Source organism: Maylandia zebra, linkage group LG3, assembly GCF_041146795.1.
Source record: "Maylandia zebra isolate NMK-2024a linkage group LG3, Mzebra_GT3a, whole genome shotgun sequence".
Taxonomy (NCBI): domain Eukaryota; kingdom Metazoa; phylum Chordata; class Actinopteri; order Cichliformes; family Cichlidae; genus Maylandia; species Maylandia zebra.
Window position 1 is genome coordinate 29179151 of NC_135169.1, and position 15523 is coordinate 29194673.

Below are 15523 nucleotides of genomic sequence, written 5' to 3' on the forward strand. Positions count from 1 at the left end.
GTCACAGAGCACAGCATTACCAACACTGTGAGGCAAGGGCTTGGGTGTGTAGTTGGTAGAATGAAAAGTGGGATTCAGAGGAGAAGGTGATGATTTTGACTTTTTTTCTTGGTATTCGTTCGATTGAAAATTTTGTATTTCATATTGTAGTGATTGATATAAAGATAATATAAGTCATTTCTTAACATAAGGCTTGTTTTGCTAAAAACTATGTAAATAGTTGTCGATACTGTTTTTACTCGGTAGCTGTAGGGGTGAGAAGCCATTTTTCTTTGGGAACCTTTTCTCCTGTTTTTGGTTAGGGAGGCAGGTAAGACACCTATAATTTTCGTTTGGGGTTTTCTGTGAAGGTAAGCCAGCTGCATTTCATTTCTAGAGTTTTTGTTTGTTGTTTTGGCCATGCTCACCCTGATGCCTGCTACCTTTTGGGACTCAATAAACTGACTGGCTGTTGTGAAATCCGTGGTAGCTGTTTTTTGTTGGTTCGTCCTCCTTGAGAGCAGGGAGTGTGGGGGCATTTTTCCTTATTTTTATTTTCCTTATGTCGCACGCCGGTTCCCTGGGCTGGGGTGTAACATAAATGGGGGCTCGTCCGGGATCCCGGGATTAGGCTGGAGGGTCCGGGGGACCGCTTCAGCCTTCGTCTGTCTTCGCTGGAGGGTCCGAGGGACCGCTTCAGCCTTCCGTCTCCGCTCGAGGGTCCAAGGGGCCCGTCCGGCCTTCGTCCGTCTTCGCTGGAGGGTCCGAGGGACCGCTTCAGCCTTCCGTCTTCGCTGGAGGGTCCGAGGGGCCCATCCGGCCTTCGTCTGTCTTTGCTGGAGGGTCCGAGGGACCGCTTCAGCCTTCCATTCAGCTGGGGTGTCCAAGGCCCCGTCCGGCCTTCGTCTGTCTTCGCTGGAGGGTCCGAGGGACCACTTCAACCTTTCGTCTCCGCTGGAGGGTCCGAGGGACCGCTTCAGCCTTCCGTCTTCGCTGGAGGGTCCGAGGGGCCCGTCCGGCCTTCGTCCGTCTTTGCTGGAGAGTCCAAGGGACCGCTTCAGCCTTTGTCTGTCTTCGCTGGAGGGTCCGAGGGACCGCTTCAGCCTTCCGTCTCCACTGGAGGGTCCAAGGGGCCCGTCCGGCCTTCATCTGTCTTCGCTGGAGGGTCCAAGGGACCGCTTCAGCCTTCTGTCTTCGCTGGAGGGTCCGAGGGACCGCTTCAGCCTTCGTCTGTCTTCGCCGGAGGGTCCGAGGGACCGCTTCAGCCTTCGTCCGTCTTCGCTGGAGGGTCCGAGGGACCGCTTCAGCCTTCGTCTGTCTTCGCCGGAGGGTCCGAGGGACCGCTTCAGCCTTCGTCCGTCTTCGCTGGAGGGTCCGAGGGACCGCTTCAGCCTTCCGTCTTTGCTGGAGGGTCCATGGGGCCCGTCCGGTCTTCGTCTGTGTGAATCAAACATTTCACTTGGGGGTAAATGTTTGATTTTTGGGTGGGGGGAAATGTTACGATTCGATGTTGTCAGTGTTTTGTTTTACGCGTGACTGTTATGTGTTTCCTGTTTTACTTTGAAGGTCCGTCTTATCTCAGTGTGTTCAGTTTACGCTTCCTTGTCTCGTCAGTTCTGATTTGCCCCAGCTGTGTTTCCCTCCTGTTGTCCATTCCCTGATTGCTCCCTCTATGTATTTAAGCCCTGTGTTTCAGTTTGTCAGGGTCGTGATCTCCCCTGGTGTTGTAAATAGTTTGTTGTATATAGATGTAAATAGTTGTTGATACTGTTTTTACTCGGTAGCTGTAGGGGTGAGAAGCCATTTTTCTTTGGGAACCTTTTCTCCTGTTTTTGGTTAGGGAGGCAGGTAAGACACCTATAATTTTCGTTTGGGGTTTTCTGTGAAGTAGTGATGGGCAGATGAAGCTTCATGAAGCACTGAAGCTTTTCATCCAATTGGTTCACCCCAGCGCAAAGCTTCTTGAAGCTTCATTTGCTCTAGTAGGACATCTACTGGACGTAAAAATATTAGTTGGCATGAATTTGAAGAGTGTGGCCTTTTGCACACAGCCTGTAAATGTCAACAACAAAAGGAGTGTGTAAAACATGTATATTGTATTGATGGCAGTATACTGTGTATATTTATACTGCCAGTATGGAAAATGATCATTTGGAAATGCTTAAAATGGAAATGAACATTTACTGTGAGGTGAGGTGTGGTTGGGGTGTGGACAGTGGTTGTGCTTTTGTAACGTTAAGGTATGGACAGCTACACACTGAGGCTTTGAGCCTCAGTCCTGCCTGTTCACATTTTATTCTGTAAAAACTAAATTTTCACTGCTGTTATGACCTTTTTAGTGGGGAGAACATAGCTAGGATTTAATGATTTAACAAATGTTTTAAATCCTTTGTCCTCCACAATGCTAAATGGCTGGGAGTCCTCAATCACCATGCTAACCAGGTTTTCATCTATTTGAGATTGTTCTCCTGAGGAAAGACAATAAAGACAAAGCACAGATATAAATAACCACACACGTAACTTATTACAGTTGTATAATATTGTTATATCATTTAGTAACATTACTGCATGCTATATTATCATGGCATTTGATGGCTCACCTGGTCTTGCTCCACAATCGGTGTTCCCCTTATTCTCATGCAAAGCTCTGTAGTGCCTAAGCATGGATGAGGTGTTGTTGTTATATCCCAGCTCCCTGGCACATAGCAAACACTTCACCTTGTACAAAAGTCAAGACAGCTTAACATAAATTGTATTGCACCATCAGTATTATGAAAATACATCTTCTGTAGAAATTTACATACCTTGTTGGGAGGAATAAGATCAAAATGTTCCCACACAGGGGAGGACATCCTCATCTTCTTAGCTGGCTCCATTCTCTCCTGACTTTCTCTCCTCACTCTCATAAACCTCCAAACTGCCTCCCAGCTGTCTCCAAACTCTCACTAACCGCAGCTCTCCATCAAACACCCACATTTTTGAATGAAGTCTGAGGGGTTTATATCGCTGTCATATCTCGCGGCAAAGTTCGAACCACTTCATGAACCAGTCACGTGGTACAGCCGGGCAGCGAGGCTTCGGACGTCATCATTTTCAGCTCCTCCCATAAATGAAGCAAGCCTCGATACGCGCATCGCGGAAACGCCCCCTCCATTACTCGACACAAGCTTCGAAGCCTCGATACAGAACGTCACATCACTACTGTGAAGGTAAGCCAGCTGCATTTCATTTCTAGAGTTTTTGTTTGTTGTTTTGGCCATGCTCACCCTGATGCCTGCTACCTTTTGTGAAATCCGTGGTAGCTGTTTTTTGTTGGTTCGTCCTCCTTAAGAGCAGGGCGTGGGGGGGCATTTTTCCTTATTTTTATTTTCCTTATGTTGCACGCCAGTTTTCCCTGGGCTGGGGTGTAACAAGTCTAACAAAGACGTCAAGGTGACTTCAAGAGAAATATCAAGCTGACATCGAGGTCACATCTCATGCTTGGGACAACTGTCATTTTGGAACAATTTTTCAAACATAACAAAACCTCTTCACAAATCAATATGTTATCTTGGTGGAGGGGTTTGTACAATGGTTTGCAAAAGTATTCGGCCCCCTTGAACTTTTCCACATTTTGTCACATTACAGCCACAAGCATGAATCAATTTTATTGGAATTCCTCGTTAAAGACCAACACAAAGTGGTGTACACGTGAGAAGTGGAACGAAAATCATACATGGTCCCAAACATTTTTTACAAATAAATAACTGCAAAGTGGGGTGTGCGTAAGTATTCAGGCCCTTTTGGTCTGAGTGCAGTCAGTTGCCCATAGATATTGCCTGATGAGTGCTAATGACTAAATAGAGTGCACCTGTGTGTAATCTAATGTCAGTACAAATACAGCTGCTCTGTGACGGCCTCAGAGGTTGTCTAAGAGAATATTGGGAGCAACAACACCATGAAGTCCAAAGAACACACCAGACAGGTGAGCTAGTGATGGTGAGATGAAGCCTCATGATGAACTGAAGCTTCCCATCCAACTGGTCGACTCATGGTTCGAAGCATTGTGATGATTCATTTGCTCTACTGCGCCATCAAGTGGACGATTCAAGTGAAACAGGCTCTGTGATTATAATGATGTGACGTGTAAACTGCTAAACTGAATAAATAAATTGTTTTCCATGGTTATTTATCCCGAATATTGTCTCAGTATGTCTGATACAAAAGAGAAAGTGGAAACTATCAGTACACAGTTTTTGGGATGATTGTGTAACTGCGTAATCATGCTTATGTACATCTCAATAATGACACAAACTAGTGTGTGGCACTTCAAGTTGAATGAATAAAGGAATTACTATTGTTCATGACACCAATAACTGAACTCTAAATATTAGTTATATTTAATATTATACTAATTTTATATTATATTAATTTAATCAATGTTTGTGTATAATAACTTGGCAGCTTAACACAGGAATGTACATGGAAACAAAAAGGGAGGGAGTTGTGATGTGAATGTGCTTGTGACGTTATAACAGTGCTCATGACACTAGGGAAAAGTTGTCATTTGTTTTTATTCAAAAATAGCAGCTTTTCCACAGTGCTGGGCTTAAGACGGTTCCTCTTTTTTGAGAGGATTTCTCCTGCTTTTGAAAATATCCTCTCACAGGGCACAGATGAAGCAGGGGTTGCAAGAAAAACCACAGCAAGTTTATACAAGTTTGGATAAAGAAATTTGTGTCCAGCCCAGTACTTCAGCGGATTCTCCAGTCTGCCGATATTTGGTTCATGGAGGTATGTCTGTACTTCAGCTGTTGCATCAGCAGTAGCATTTGGGGTCTTTGTCTCCAGAACAGTGGTTTCCAAACGATGCCACAGTTTGCTACCTGAAACAAACAGAATGTAAGTAACTAAATACAATATAGTAATCGAAATGTGCTCATATACCTTGAGTCACAGGCTGAGAAGCTTTTGATGATGAGGCTGCTGCTGATGAGGCTGCTGATGAGAAGGCCACGTGCCGCAAAATAGCAGCACATTCAAAAATGAGTCTCTTCTCAGCATCCATTGCTTTATTTGGGCTAAAGAAGCCTATTTTTTTTTAACCTTGGATCCAGCAATGTTGCCAGTGACATGATGCTCATTGACTGCAATGTGTAGAGCTTCTCCTTCAATTGTCTCCTTAGACACTCAACCATGGTGGAGCTCTCTGGAGTTAGGACAACTCCCATTCCCTCTTCATTTAGTGCATGGTGTAACATTGTTAAAAGTGGAATTACTTTGGATCCAGACACTCGCTTTTCCTCTGACACCTCAGTGGTGGCATCATTAAATGGGGAGAGTATTTTAAGACATTCTGCCATAAGCTCATACTGTTCAGAGGATAGTGGGCAAATATCAGTGTGCAGGCCAGCTAACGATGCTCCAATAGGTTCCCTGAGTTCATGAACACGTTGAAGCATTTGGAATGTGCTGTTCCAACGTGTAGCCACCTCTTGAATTAACTTCAGTGCAGGTCGGCCCATTTGCTCCTGCACCTCTGTCAGCCTCTCCTAGAAAAACAGCCAACACAAACTGATTAATTCAAGCTGTGTTACTGCAGCAGCACCTTAAAGCAGCAATGAAATAATGGAACAAACCTTAGCAATTGTACTGCTCTTGAAATATCCCACTATCCTCCTACAGGTAGTCCGGATGTCAGACAGCGTCGTGTGTTGCTCAAGAGCTTTTTTGACCATTAGGTTTAATGTATGTGCCACACAATTACTGTGACGCAAACGAAGCTCCTTAGCACAGGCACCCATGTTTGCTGCTCCATCAGTCACATAACAAGTAACTTTGTCTGTAATGCCCCACTCTGACATGAGCGCTGCTGTTACTCGTGACAAATTGACAGCAGTATGTGCTTGAGGGAAGTGCTGAACACCTAACACTACAGAATGCAATGCAGTGTTAGAATCGATGAAATGGCAGGTGACGGCTAGGTAAGCCTCTGTGTTAATGGAGGTCCACATATCAGATGTCAAACTAACTGCAGACGCCTTGGCCACAGTCAGTTTTTCTTTTTGTTTGGACTCTTTGTATCTTTGGTCCACCATAGCTTTCAAAGCCTAAACAAAAGAAGGTACAGTACTTAATATGGAAATAAAGGCCAAATGGAAACATGCTTCATATTTTAAGATACACACCTGCCTTGTGGGGAGAACATAGTTAGGGTTCAAAACTTCAACAAGCTTCCTAAACCCACTGTCCTCCACAATAGTGAAGGGCTGGGAATCCTCTATCACCATGTTGACCAAGGCCTCTATAGTGTTTTCAACGAGGATGTTGGTGACACCGAGTTAAACCACAAATGAAGACCCTGGAGTTTAGTTGCAGCTTGTTTAATTGTCTCCATGAACATGTGGTGAAAACTGAAATGACAGAAAATAAACTCCATCTCAACAGGCAGAAGCATGTTTACATCAATAAAGTGCATTACTCTCACTAAAACATTCATGTTAGCAAATACACATTAATATCCAAAGTTATCTGTACAAACTGTCATATAAAGTAACTTACGGCGTTCCGGCCTGATAATTCGGAGTAGATGGCATTAGATTACATCTCCATACTGCCTTTAGCATGAGCCTGTTTCTCAGCAAAACCGAGCGCTTGACCCAAACCGGAAGTGCTCGACCGGAACCGGAAGTGCCCCGCCAGAACGGGAAATACATTTTAGCGATATTTTCCTTTTAACTAAAACGTATGTAAAGCATGAATTATTCATTTTAACAACACATTAATTTTTTAATGGCAAATCTTTTTAGAATTATTTATTTCAAATTTATGAACCTATTTATTCAGAGAAACGCCTTAAGGGCAACACACTCCCCGCCTGGCCTCTCGAGGCCACTATGCTAAACGAACATTATGCATTCAGTCCTTTGGCATGAGGAGGATAACTTCTGTAACTGGTCGCATAAATGTCTTTATGCACCCTTCAGTACATATCTTTACCTCAATTTTCCTTACTCGATCGTCCTTGCTTGGGAATGTGGCAGTGACCCTGGCCATGGGCCAGCTGTTTCGTGCAACCTGCTTGTCCTTGAGCAGAACCAGGTCACCAACTTGGAGGTTTCTGCGCGACCCGGTCCATTTCTGCCTTTGCTGCAATGTGGGTAGATACTCTCGCCTCCAGCGTGTCCAGAACTGGTTGGAAAGGGCTTGGACCCGTCTCCATTGTTTGTTGTAGAGGTCTTTATCCGAAAAGTCTCCAGGTGGGGATAGGAGGCAAGATTTCTGCGTAAGGAGCATTGAAGGGGATAGGACGAAGGGGTTCTCTGGATCAGAGGATACTGGGACGAGCGGCCTTGCATTTATTATGGCTGTAACCTCAGCCATGAGTGTGCATAACACGTCGTGAGTCAGTTGAACCTTATTTTGTAGTAGCATGGAGTCCAGGATTCTGCGGGCGACTCCGATCATGCGCTCCCAAGAGCCTCCCATGTGGGATGCGTGTGGTGGATTAAACTCCCAACTGCAGCCTTGGACAGTTAGGCACTGTTGGAGTGATTTATCCATTCCAAGTTCCTTTGAAGTGCTAATAAAATTGGTGCCACGGTCAGATAGCAGCTGTTTGGCGGGGCCTCTCAGGGCGAAGAAGCGGCGGAGGGCGTTTATGCAGCTGGATGTGTCCAGAGATTCGATTACCTCAATATGCACAGCTCTCGAACTCATGCAGGTAAACATGATGGCCCACCGCTTACTTTCAGCTACTCCGCCCCTGGTACGCCTGGTTGTTATGGACCACGGTCCAAAGACATCAAGGCCGACGTAGGTGAAAGGAGGACAAGTTTTTAGGCGTTCAGGTGGTAGGTCCGCCATGAGTTGTTGTTCTTGTTTTCCACGTAGTTTGCGGCAGGTTAAACATTTGTGGATTACTGAATTGACTAGTTTTTTGCCGCCTAAAACCCACAGCCCAGCAGCTCTGATTGCTCCTTCCGTCAGATGACGACCTTGGTGCCTTGTTAGCTCGTGATAATGGCGAGTGAGCAGAAGGGAGATGTGACTGTTTTTTGGAAGAATTACTGGGCTCTTTTCAACACTCTCAATTTCTGCGTGTTTGAGTCGGCCTCCAACAGAAATGAGACTGTCCTGTAACATTGGGCTGAGCTTCTTGAGGGGGCTCTGTTTTGAGATTGGCTTGCCAGCATCAAGGGCAGAAAGTTCCTTCTCAAAGTATGCCTTCTGTGTCTCTTTGAAGATGACAGTTTTTGCTTGAGCAATCTCCTCTGGAGTTTGAGGCAGATGACATTTGTGCCAGCCTTTGCATTTTTTGTTTGGATTAGTCCCATTGAAGGACTTTGCAATGTGGATAAGATTTGCTATGGCTCTGACTAAAGACTGAAAAGTAGAAAAGTGCTCAAAACGCTTACAGATGAGTACTTGGAGGTGAGTGACGTAAGTTTTTACTTCTGGTCTAATTTCTGAGTCTTTATCTGGTTCAATCAGGTCAAACCTTCCACTCAGTTGTGTTGTCTCTGCGGCAGGACGGTGGATGAAGGGTGGTCCGGTGAACCAGGTGGACTTTTTTAGTTGGAATGCCGACAGTGACCTAGACGCATGGTCTGCTGGATTTTCCTCTGTGCGCACATAATGCCACTGTTCTGGCTTTGATGACTGGCGAATGCGCTGTACTCTGTTGTGAACGTATGTGTAAAACCTTTTTGACTCATTACAGATGTAGCCAAGCACTACTTTACTGTCCGTATAGAAATGCACTGCATCAAAGTCTAAGTCTAACTCATCTTGGATGAGGTCAGCCATTTCTGCTGCCAAGACGGCTGCACATAGTTCGAGTCTTGGTATTGTAGGTTCTGACAGGGGGGCTAGTTTTGCTTTGCCCATTATGAACCCAACCTCGACCTTCCCATCTGTTTGAACTGCCTTTAAGTAGGCCACAGCTCCTATGGCCTTAGTAGATGCATCTGAGAACAAACACAGTTCCTTTCGCTTTGCTCGACTTAGTGAGGTGGATGTGTAGGTTCTGGGAACATGTAGTTCTCTTAGATCCTGAAGGGAATTTCTCCATGTTTCCCATCTGCTTCGTTTGTCCTCTGGAAGGGGTACGTCCCAATCTGAACATTCTGAAGTAAGCTCTCTGAGTAGGGCCCTTCCTTGGATTGTAATGGGTGCCAATAGGCCCAGGGGATCGAAGACGCTATTGACAGAGGACAATACGCCACGGCGAGTGAATGGCTTGCTTGAGGTGGCCACTGAGTAAGTGAATGTGTCTCTTGTTATTTCCCAAATGAGTCCAAGGCTTCGCTGGGATTGTGTCTCTTCACCACTTAAATCTAAGTTTTTAATGACAGGAGCACAATCTTCTGGGCAGAAGGCCTGCATAACTGCCTGAGAGTTGGAAACGAACTTATGCAGGTGTAGGTTGGATTCAGCGAGTGAGGCTTGTGTTCTTTGAAGCAAGTCTATAGCCTCAGCAGGAGAGGGGACAGAGATCAAGCCGTCATCTACGTAAAAGTGCCTCTCCACGAACTTTACTGTATCTGCACCATAGTCTTTCGAACCTGCTCTGATGGCCTTGCGTAGTCCATAAATGGCAACAGCGGGGGATGTTGAGTTGCCAAACACGTGGACTTTCATCCGGTACTCGACAACTTCGTTGTTTGGGTTGTTGTCCCTATGCCACAGAAAACGGAGGAAGTTGCGGTGGTCTTCGCGTACCATAAAACAGTGAAACATTTGCTGTATATCTGCCATGATTGCAACACTTTCTGTCCGGAAGCGGAGAAGAACTCCGACAAGTGTGTTGTTTAAATCAGGGCCAGTAAGGAGGACACTGTTAAGAGAGACACCCAAGTACTGGGCGCTAGAATCGAAGACAACCCTGATCTGATTGGGTTTTTGGGGGTGGTAGACTCCAAATGTTGGAAGATACCAACACTCTTCTCCCTTTTCCAGTGGGGGGGCCACCTCAGCGTGACCATTGGAGAGGATTTTTTCCATGAAGGCCACATAATGCTCCCGCATTTCAGGTTTCCTATTAAGGGTGCGTTTTAAGGAGGAGAACCTCGTGGCTGCCTGCTGTCTGTTGTTTGGTAATTGCTGGCGGGGTTCCTTAAATGGAAGTGGGGCGACCCAACTGTTGTCCACGTCTCTGTACATAGTATTGTCCATCATTTTTAGAAAGAGAGTGTCCTGTATTGAGTGAGCTGGTTTGTTGTCGTTATCTGTCCGGTTAAAAACTGTTTGACCCAGAGTTTGTTCGGGCGCTTTACCTGGCCTGTTTGTGTGTGGCATTTCTTTGAGTCGCAGGAGGCTACTGCATGGTTTGAAAACTGTAGGGCGGCCATTTTCCAGAACGACTGTCTTCAGGGTGCTGACTGTAGGCCTATGGACATTACCCAGACAGACCTCCCCAACTACAACCCACCCTAGGTCTAGGCGCTGGGCGAAGGGGGCATTATGGGGGCCGTTAATTCTCTGCCTGACCTTGTGTGCCTGTAAAATGTCTCTCCCTAGTAGCAGGAGTATTTCGGCTTTAGGGTCTAGCTCTGGGATGTACTTTGCTATGGTACGGAGGTGCGGCTGGTGTAGCACTGCGCTGGGAGTTGGGATTTCATTCCTATTGTTAGGGATGTCCTGACACTCTATGAGCGATGGTAGAGGGATCACCACTGACCTATCCAGTGACTCGATATGGAAGCCTTCAGCTATTTTACCCCATGTTTCTACAACACCAGAGCATGTTCTAAGATTGTAGGAGAAAGGTTCACTTTTAATGTCAAAAAGTTCGAAGAACTCAGGCTTGGCTAAAGAACGATTGCTCTGATCGTCTAGTATTACATATGCCTTAACAGCTCTGTCTTTGTCACCTTTAGGGTACACCCATGTGAGACATATCTTGGAACATGAACGTCCCCACTGACCTGGACCGCACACGTCTGTGCAGCTTGTTGTGACATCAACCATGTCATGACTGTTTTCTCTCTCCCCGCCATTCTCTTGTGCCGGAGGTGGAGCCTTGTTGGTCTGTGGTGGAGGACCGGGATGCATGGCTGCATCGTGACTTGTGCTGTCACATTCAGAACACTTTACCGAAGATTTGCATTCCTTCGCAAGATGAGTATCTGAAGAACAGCATCTGAAGCACAATCCTTTCTCTTTGAGGAAGGCCTTCCTTTCGTCCAGTGCTTTATTCCTAAATGTTCTGCATCTTTTGAGCGGGTGTGGCTTGTTATGTAGTGGGCAGTTCCGGTTAAAGTCCTTGTTAGGGGGAGAAATATAGGTTTTGTGTACAGTAATTGGCTTGCTGGAATTTAAGTTTTTTGCAAAAGGTTTTTCTGGTTTTAAGTTTTGCTGTTGGAAACTTGGATCATTGCGTTTCTTTGCCTCTTTACATATGAATTCACAGAAGTACTCAAAAGGTGGGAAACAGCCTTGGTTGTTCTCTTTATATTGAGAGCCGTGTGACATCCACCTCTCCTGAAGTCCATATGGGAGTTTGTCTACGATTGGGCTGATTCCACGAGAAGTGTCCAGATAGAGTAGACCAGGCAGATGGCCGTCTTCCTTAGCGCCTTGAATCTCTTGCAGTAAATCTCCTAGTTCACGAAGCTTGACATGATCTTTGACTGTTATTTTGGGGAAACTGTCCAACCGTTGGAAAAGTGACCTTTCGATTATTTCTGATGCTGCATAACATTCATTCAGTCTTTCCCATGCTTTGCATAGAGCTAATGTGGGGTTGTTGACATATACTGAACGTATGCGTTTCACCTGATCACTTGACTCTCTCCCTAACCACTTTGTCATGAGATCTAGCTCTTGAATGGGGGTGAGTTGGACTTCAGCTGTTGCACTGGTAAATGAAGAGCACCATGCTCTGTAGTTCTCTGGCCTATCGTCGAACTGGTAAAGGCCTGAGATTATTAAATCTCGACGTGCCATGTATTGGGCAAAGGGCTCTGCTGGATTTAAAATGCTGGCCGTGGTGTTATAGTTATGCTGAGGTACGAATGGTGAGCCGCATGGGTTGAGAGAGGTATTTTGTTTCTCCACTTTAGGTTTTGTTTCACCTTTCAGCTGGCTGGGCTTATTTAGAGCAGCAATATTATCTTTGGTAAGTCTTGTTTCACAGTTGATGGGTTGTGGCTCTAAATTGCCTTCTTCAGAGGGATGCCACGTTACAAATGTGTTGGGTGAACTTGCTTGGGGGCAAGAAGTGGTTGGTAATTTTTGTGGACTGGGAGATAGCTTGGTCTCCATTTGAGATCGTACATATTCGTTTGTACGTTCTAATTTTACGCTTTCTGATGGAGATTTTCTACTCTCAGGTTCTTCTTGTATAGCTTCAGCTTCCTCTAGCACTTCTGCTTCAGCTACAGCAGCATCAGCTTCCCTCTGTAATGTTAACACTTCTAATTCTGCATCTATTTTTGCCTTTTCCAGTTCGCTTTGAGCTTTTTCAACCTTTAACTGTGCTTCTTTTGTTGCATAGCATGCTCTCACCTTGGCAGCCTCTGCTTTAGCTCGAGCATGGGCAGCGCTTACTGCTGATCCAGATGAGCGGTTGGTCCTTAAACTGCGTGCAGACTTGTTACTGGATGCCATTTTGACCGTGATGAATCACCAGTAGCCGCCTTTTCACTATAGTGTTTTCAACGAGGATGTTGGTGACACCGAGTTAAACCACAAATGAAGACCCTGGAGTTTAGTTGCAGCTTGTTTAATTGTCTCCATGAACATGTGGTGAAAACTGAAATGACAGAAAATAAACTCCATCTCAACAGGCAGAAGCATGTTTACATCAATAAAGTGCATTACTCTCACTAAAACATTCATGTTAGCAAATACACATTAATATCCAAAGTTATCTGTACAAACTGTCATATAAAGTAACTTACGGCGTTCCGGCCTGATAATTCGGAGTAGATGGCATTAGATTACATCTCCATACTGCCTTTAGCATGAGCCTGTTTCTCAGCAAAACCGAGCGCTTGACCCAAACCGGAAGTGCTCGACCGGAACCGGAAGTGCCCCGCCAGAACGGGAAATACATTTTAGCGATATTTTCCTTTTAACTAAAACGTATGTAAAGCATGAATTATTCATTTTAACAACACATTAATTTTTTAATGGCAAATCTTTTTAGAATTATTTATTTCAAATTTATGAACCTATTTATTCAGAGAAACGCCTTAAGGGCAACACAGCCTCATCCACATCATTCCTCTCCCCTAATACAACAAAAAAACATTAAGAAATTACAGATATCAGTAATTACAACCCAAATATAAGTGAATGACATGGGGAATATAAATGTATCAAATGACTGTATCCTTAAAACCTACAAAAACTCACCTGAGCTTGGTCCACCTTGGTCAGTCTCCTTGTTCTCATGCAGGGCTCTGTAATGCCTCAGCATAGATGAGGTGTTGTTGCTGTATGCAAGTTCTTTAGAGCACAGCAAACATTTCACCTTTTAATGAACCACAACACAGAAATCTGATTATAGGATCTGTGGTGTCATTTATTTATATTATGGTACTTATCATTTCTTTATTACAGTGTGTATACCTTATTAGGAGAGATGACATCAAAATGTTGCCAGACAGGGGAAAATTTTCTTTTCCTTGCTGGTTCCATCGAGGGAGGAAATGCTCACGTAGCTATGTAACACGTACGTAATCCAATTCCACAACACGATGTGATGGGGGAATCAGCTGTGTTTTTCTGCCCATTTTATTTCGAATCTGGCGCGAACCGGTGAACCAGTTCCCGAATCAGTCACGTGGTACGGACTGCCCGCGGGGCCTCGAACGTCACTGCATACGTAAACAACGCAAGCCTCGATACGCGCTTCAGAAAAACGCCCCCGCGATTACCCGACGCGCGATTCGAAGCTTCGACACACAGGACACATCACTAAGGTGAGGGATAAAGTTATTGAGAAATTTAAAGCAGGCTTAGGCTACAAAAAGATTTCCCAAGCCTTGAACATCCCATGGAGCACTGTTCAAGCGATCATTCAGAAATGGAAGGAGTAGTCAAGTCAAGTCAAGTCAAGTTGGCTTTATTGTCACTTCAACCATATACAGTTTAACAATACACAGTGAGGCGAAACAACGTTCCTCCAGGAACCAAGGTGCTACATGCAACATAAATTTACAACATAAATTAACAGAAAACACTAAACTAGCTAACTAAGAGGCCTAGTTAGCTGGCTAGCAGAGACAAGACAGACTGACCTAACATAAATTACAACATAAATTAACAAAAAAAAAAACCCAAAAAACCAAAACTAACTATGTATGGCACAACTGTAAACCTACCAAGACAAGGCCATCCACCTAAACTCACAGGCCGAACAAGGAGAGCGCTGATCAGAAATGCAGCCAAGAGGCTGGAAAACTAACACTGCATATCACTCTGAACACACCATCCCCTCTGTCAAATATGGTGGTGGCAGCATCATGCTCTGGGGGTGCTTCTCTTCAGCAGAGACAGAGTTGATGGGAAGGTGGATGGAGCCAAATACAGGGCAATCCTGGAAGAAAACCTCTTGGAGTCTGCAAAAGACTTGAGACTGGGGCGGAGGTTCACCTTCCAGCAGGACAACGACCCTAAACATAAAGCCAGGGCAACAATGGAATGGTTTAAAACAAAACATATCCATGTGTTAGAATGGCCCAGTCAAAGTCCAGATCTAAATCCAATCGAGAATCTGTGGCAAGATCTGAAAACTGCAGTTCACAAACGCTGTCCATCTAATCTGACTGAGCTGGAGCTGTTCTGCAAAGAAGAATGGGCAAGAATTTCAGTCTCTAGATGTGCAAAGCTGGTAGAGACATACCCTAAAAGATTGGCAGCTGTAATTGCAGCAAAAGGTGATTCTACAAAGTATTGACTCAGGGGGCTGAATAATTACGCACACCCCACTTTGCAATTATTTATTTGTAAAAAATGTTTGGAATCATGTATGATTTTCGTTCCACTTCTCACGTGTACACCACTTTGTATTGGTCTTTCAAGTGGAATTCCAATAAAATTGATTCATGTTTGTGGCTGTAATGTGACAAAATGTGGAAAAGTTCAAGGGGGCCGAATACTTTTGCTGTCCACTGTATGTCCCAGGGATCCTAGAAGCAATGTTGTCTGGGGGCTTTTGCCTGGGATAGGGTTACCAGGGCTCCGTCCTGGAGCCAGGCCCAGGGAGGGTGCCCGAGAGCGAGCGTCTGGTGGACGGGCCTTAGTCCATGGGGCCCAGCTGGGCACAGCCTGAAATAGGGACATGGGGCCATCTTCCTGCAAGCCCACCACCCGGAGGAGGCACCTTAGGGGTCCAGTGCATTGCGAGCTGGGCGGCGGCCAGGTGCGGAGGTCCTGGCAGACCGATCCCCAGCTACCAAGACTGGCAATTGTGACATGGAATGTCACCTCTCTGGTGGGGAAGGAGCCTGAGTTAATGCGTGAGGTTGAGAGGTACCGGCTAGATATAGTCAGGCTCACCTCAACGCATCCCTTGGGCTCTTGAAACAGTCTCCTGGAGAGGGGCTGGACTCTG

General features: G+C 45.3%; 1 protein-coding gene across 1 annotated transcript; it reads right to left on the reverse strand.

Moving 5' to 3' along the window:
* Window positions 1-6273: 6273 nt before the first annotated feature.
* LOC143416455 (uncharacterized) lies at window positions 6274-10221 on the reverse strand. The gene is made up of 2 exons (XM_076881647.1): window positions 6520-10221; window positions 6274-6371 (listed from the first exon to the last, which is right to left on the reverse strand). The coding sequence occupies exon 1, from the start codon at window positions 10135-10137 to the stop codon at window positions 6877-6879; it is 3261 nt and encodes a 1086-aa protein (XP_076737762.1). The 5' UTR covers window positions 10138-10221; the 3' UTR covers window positions 6274-6371; window positions 6520-6876.
* Between the last annotated feature and the right edge of the window lie 5302 nt (window positions 10222-15523).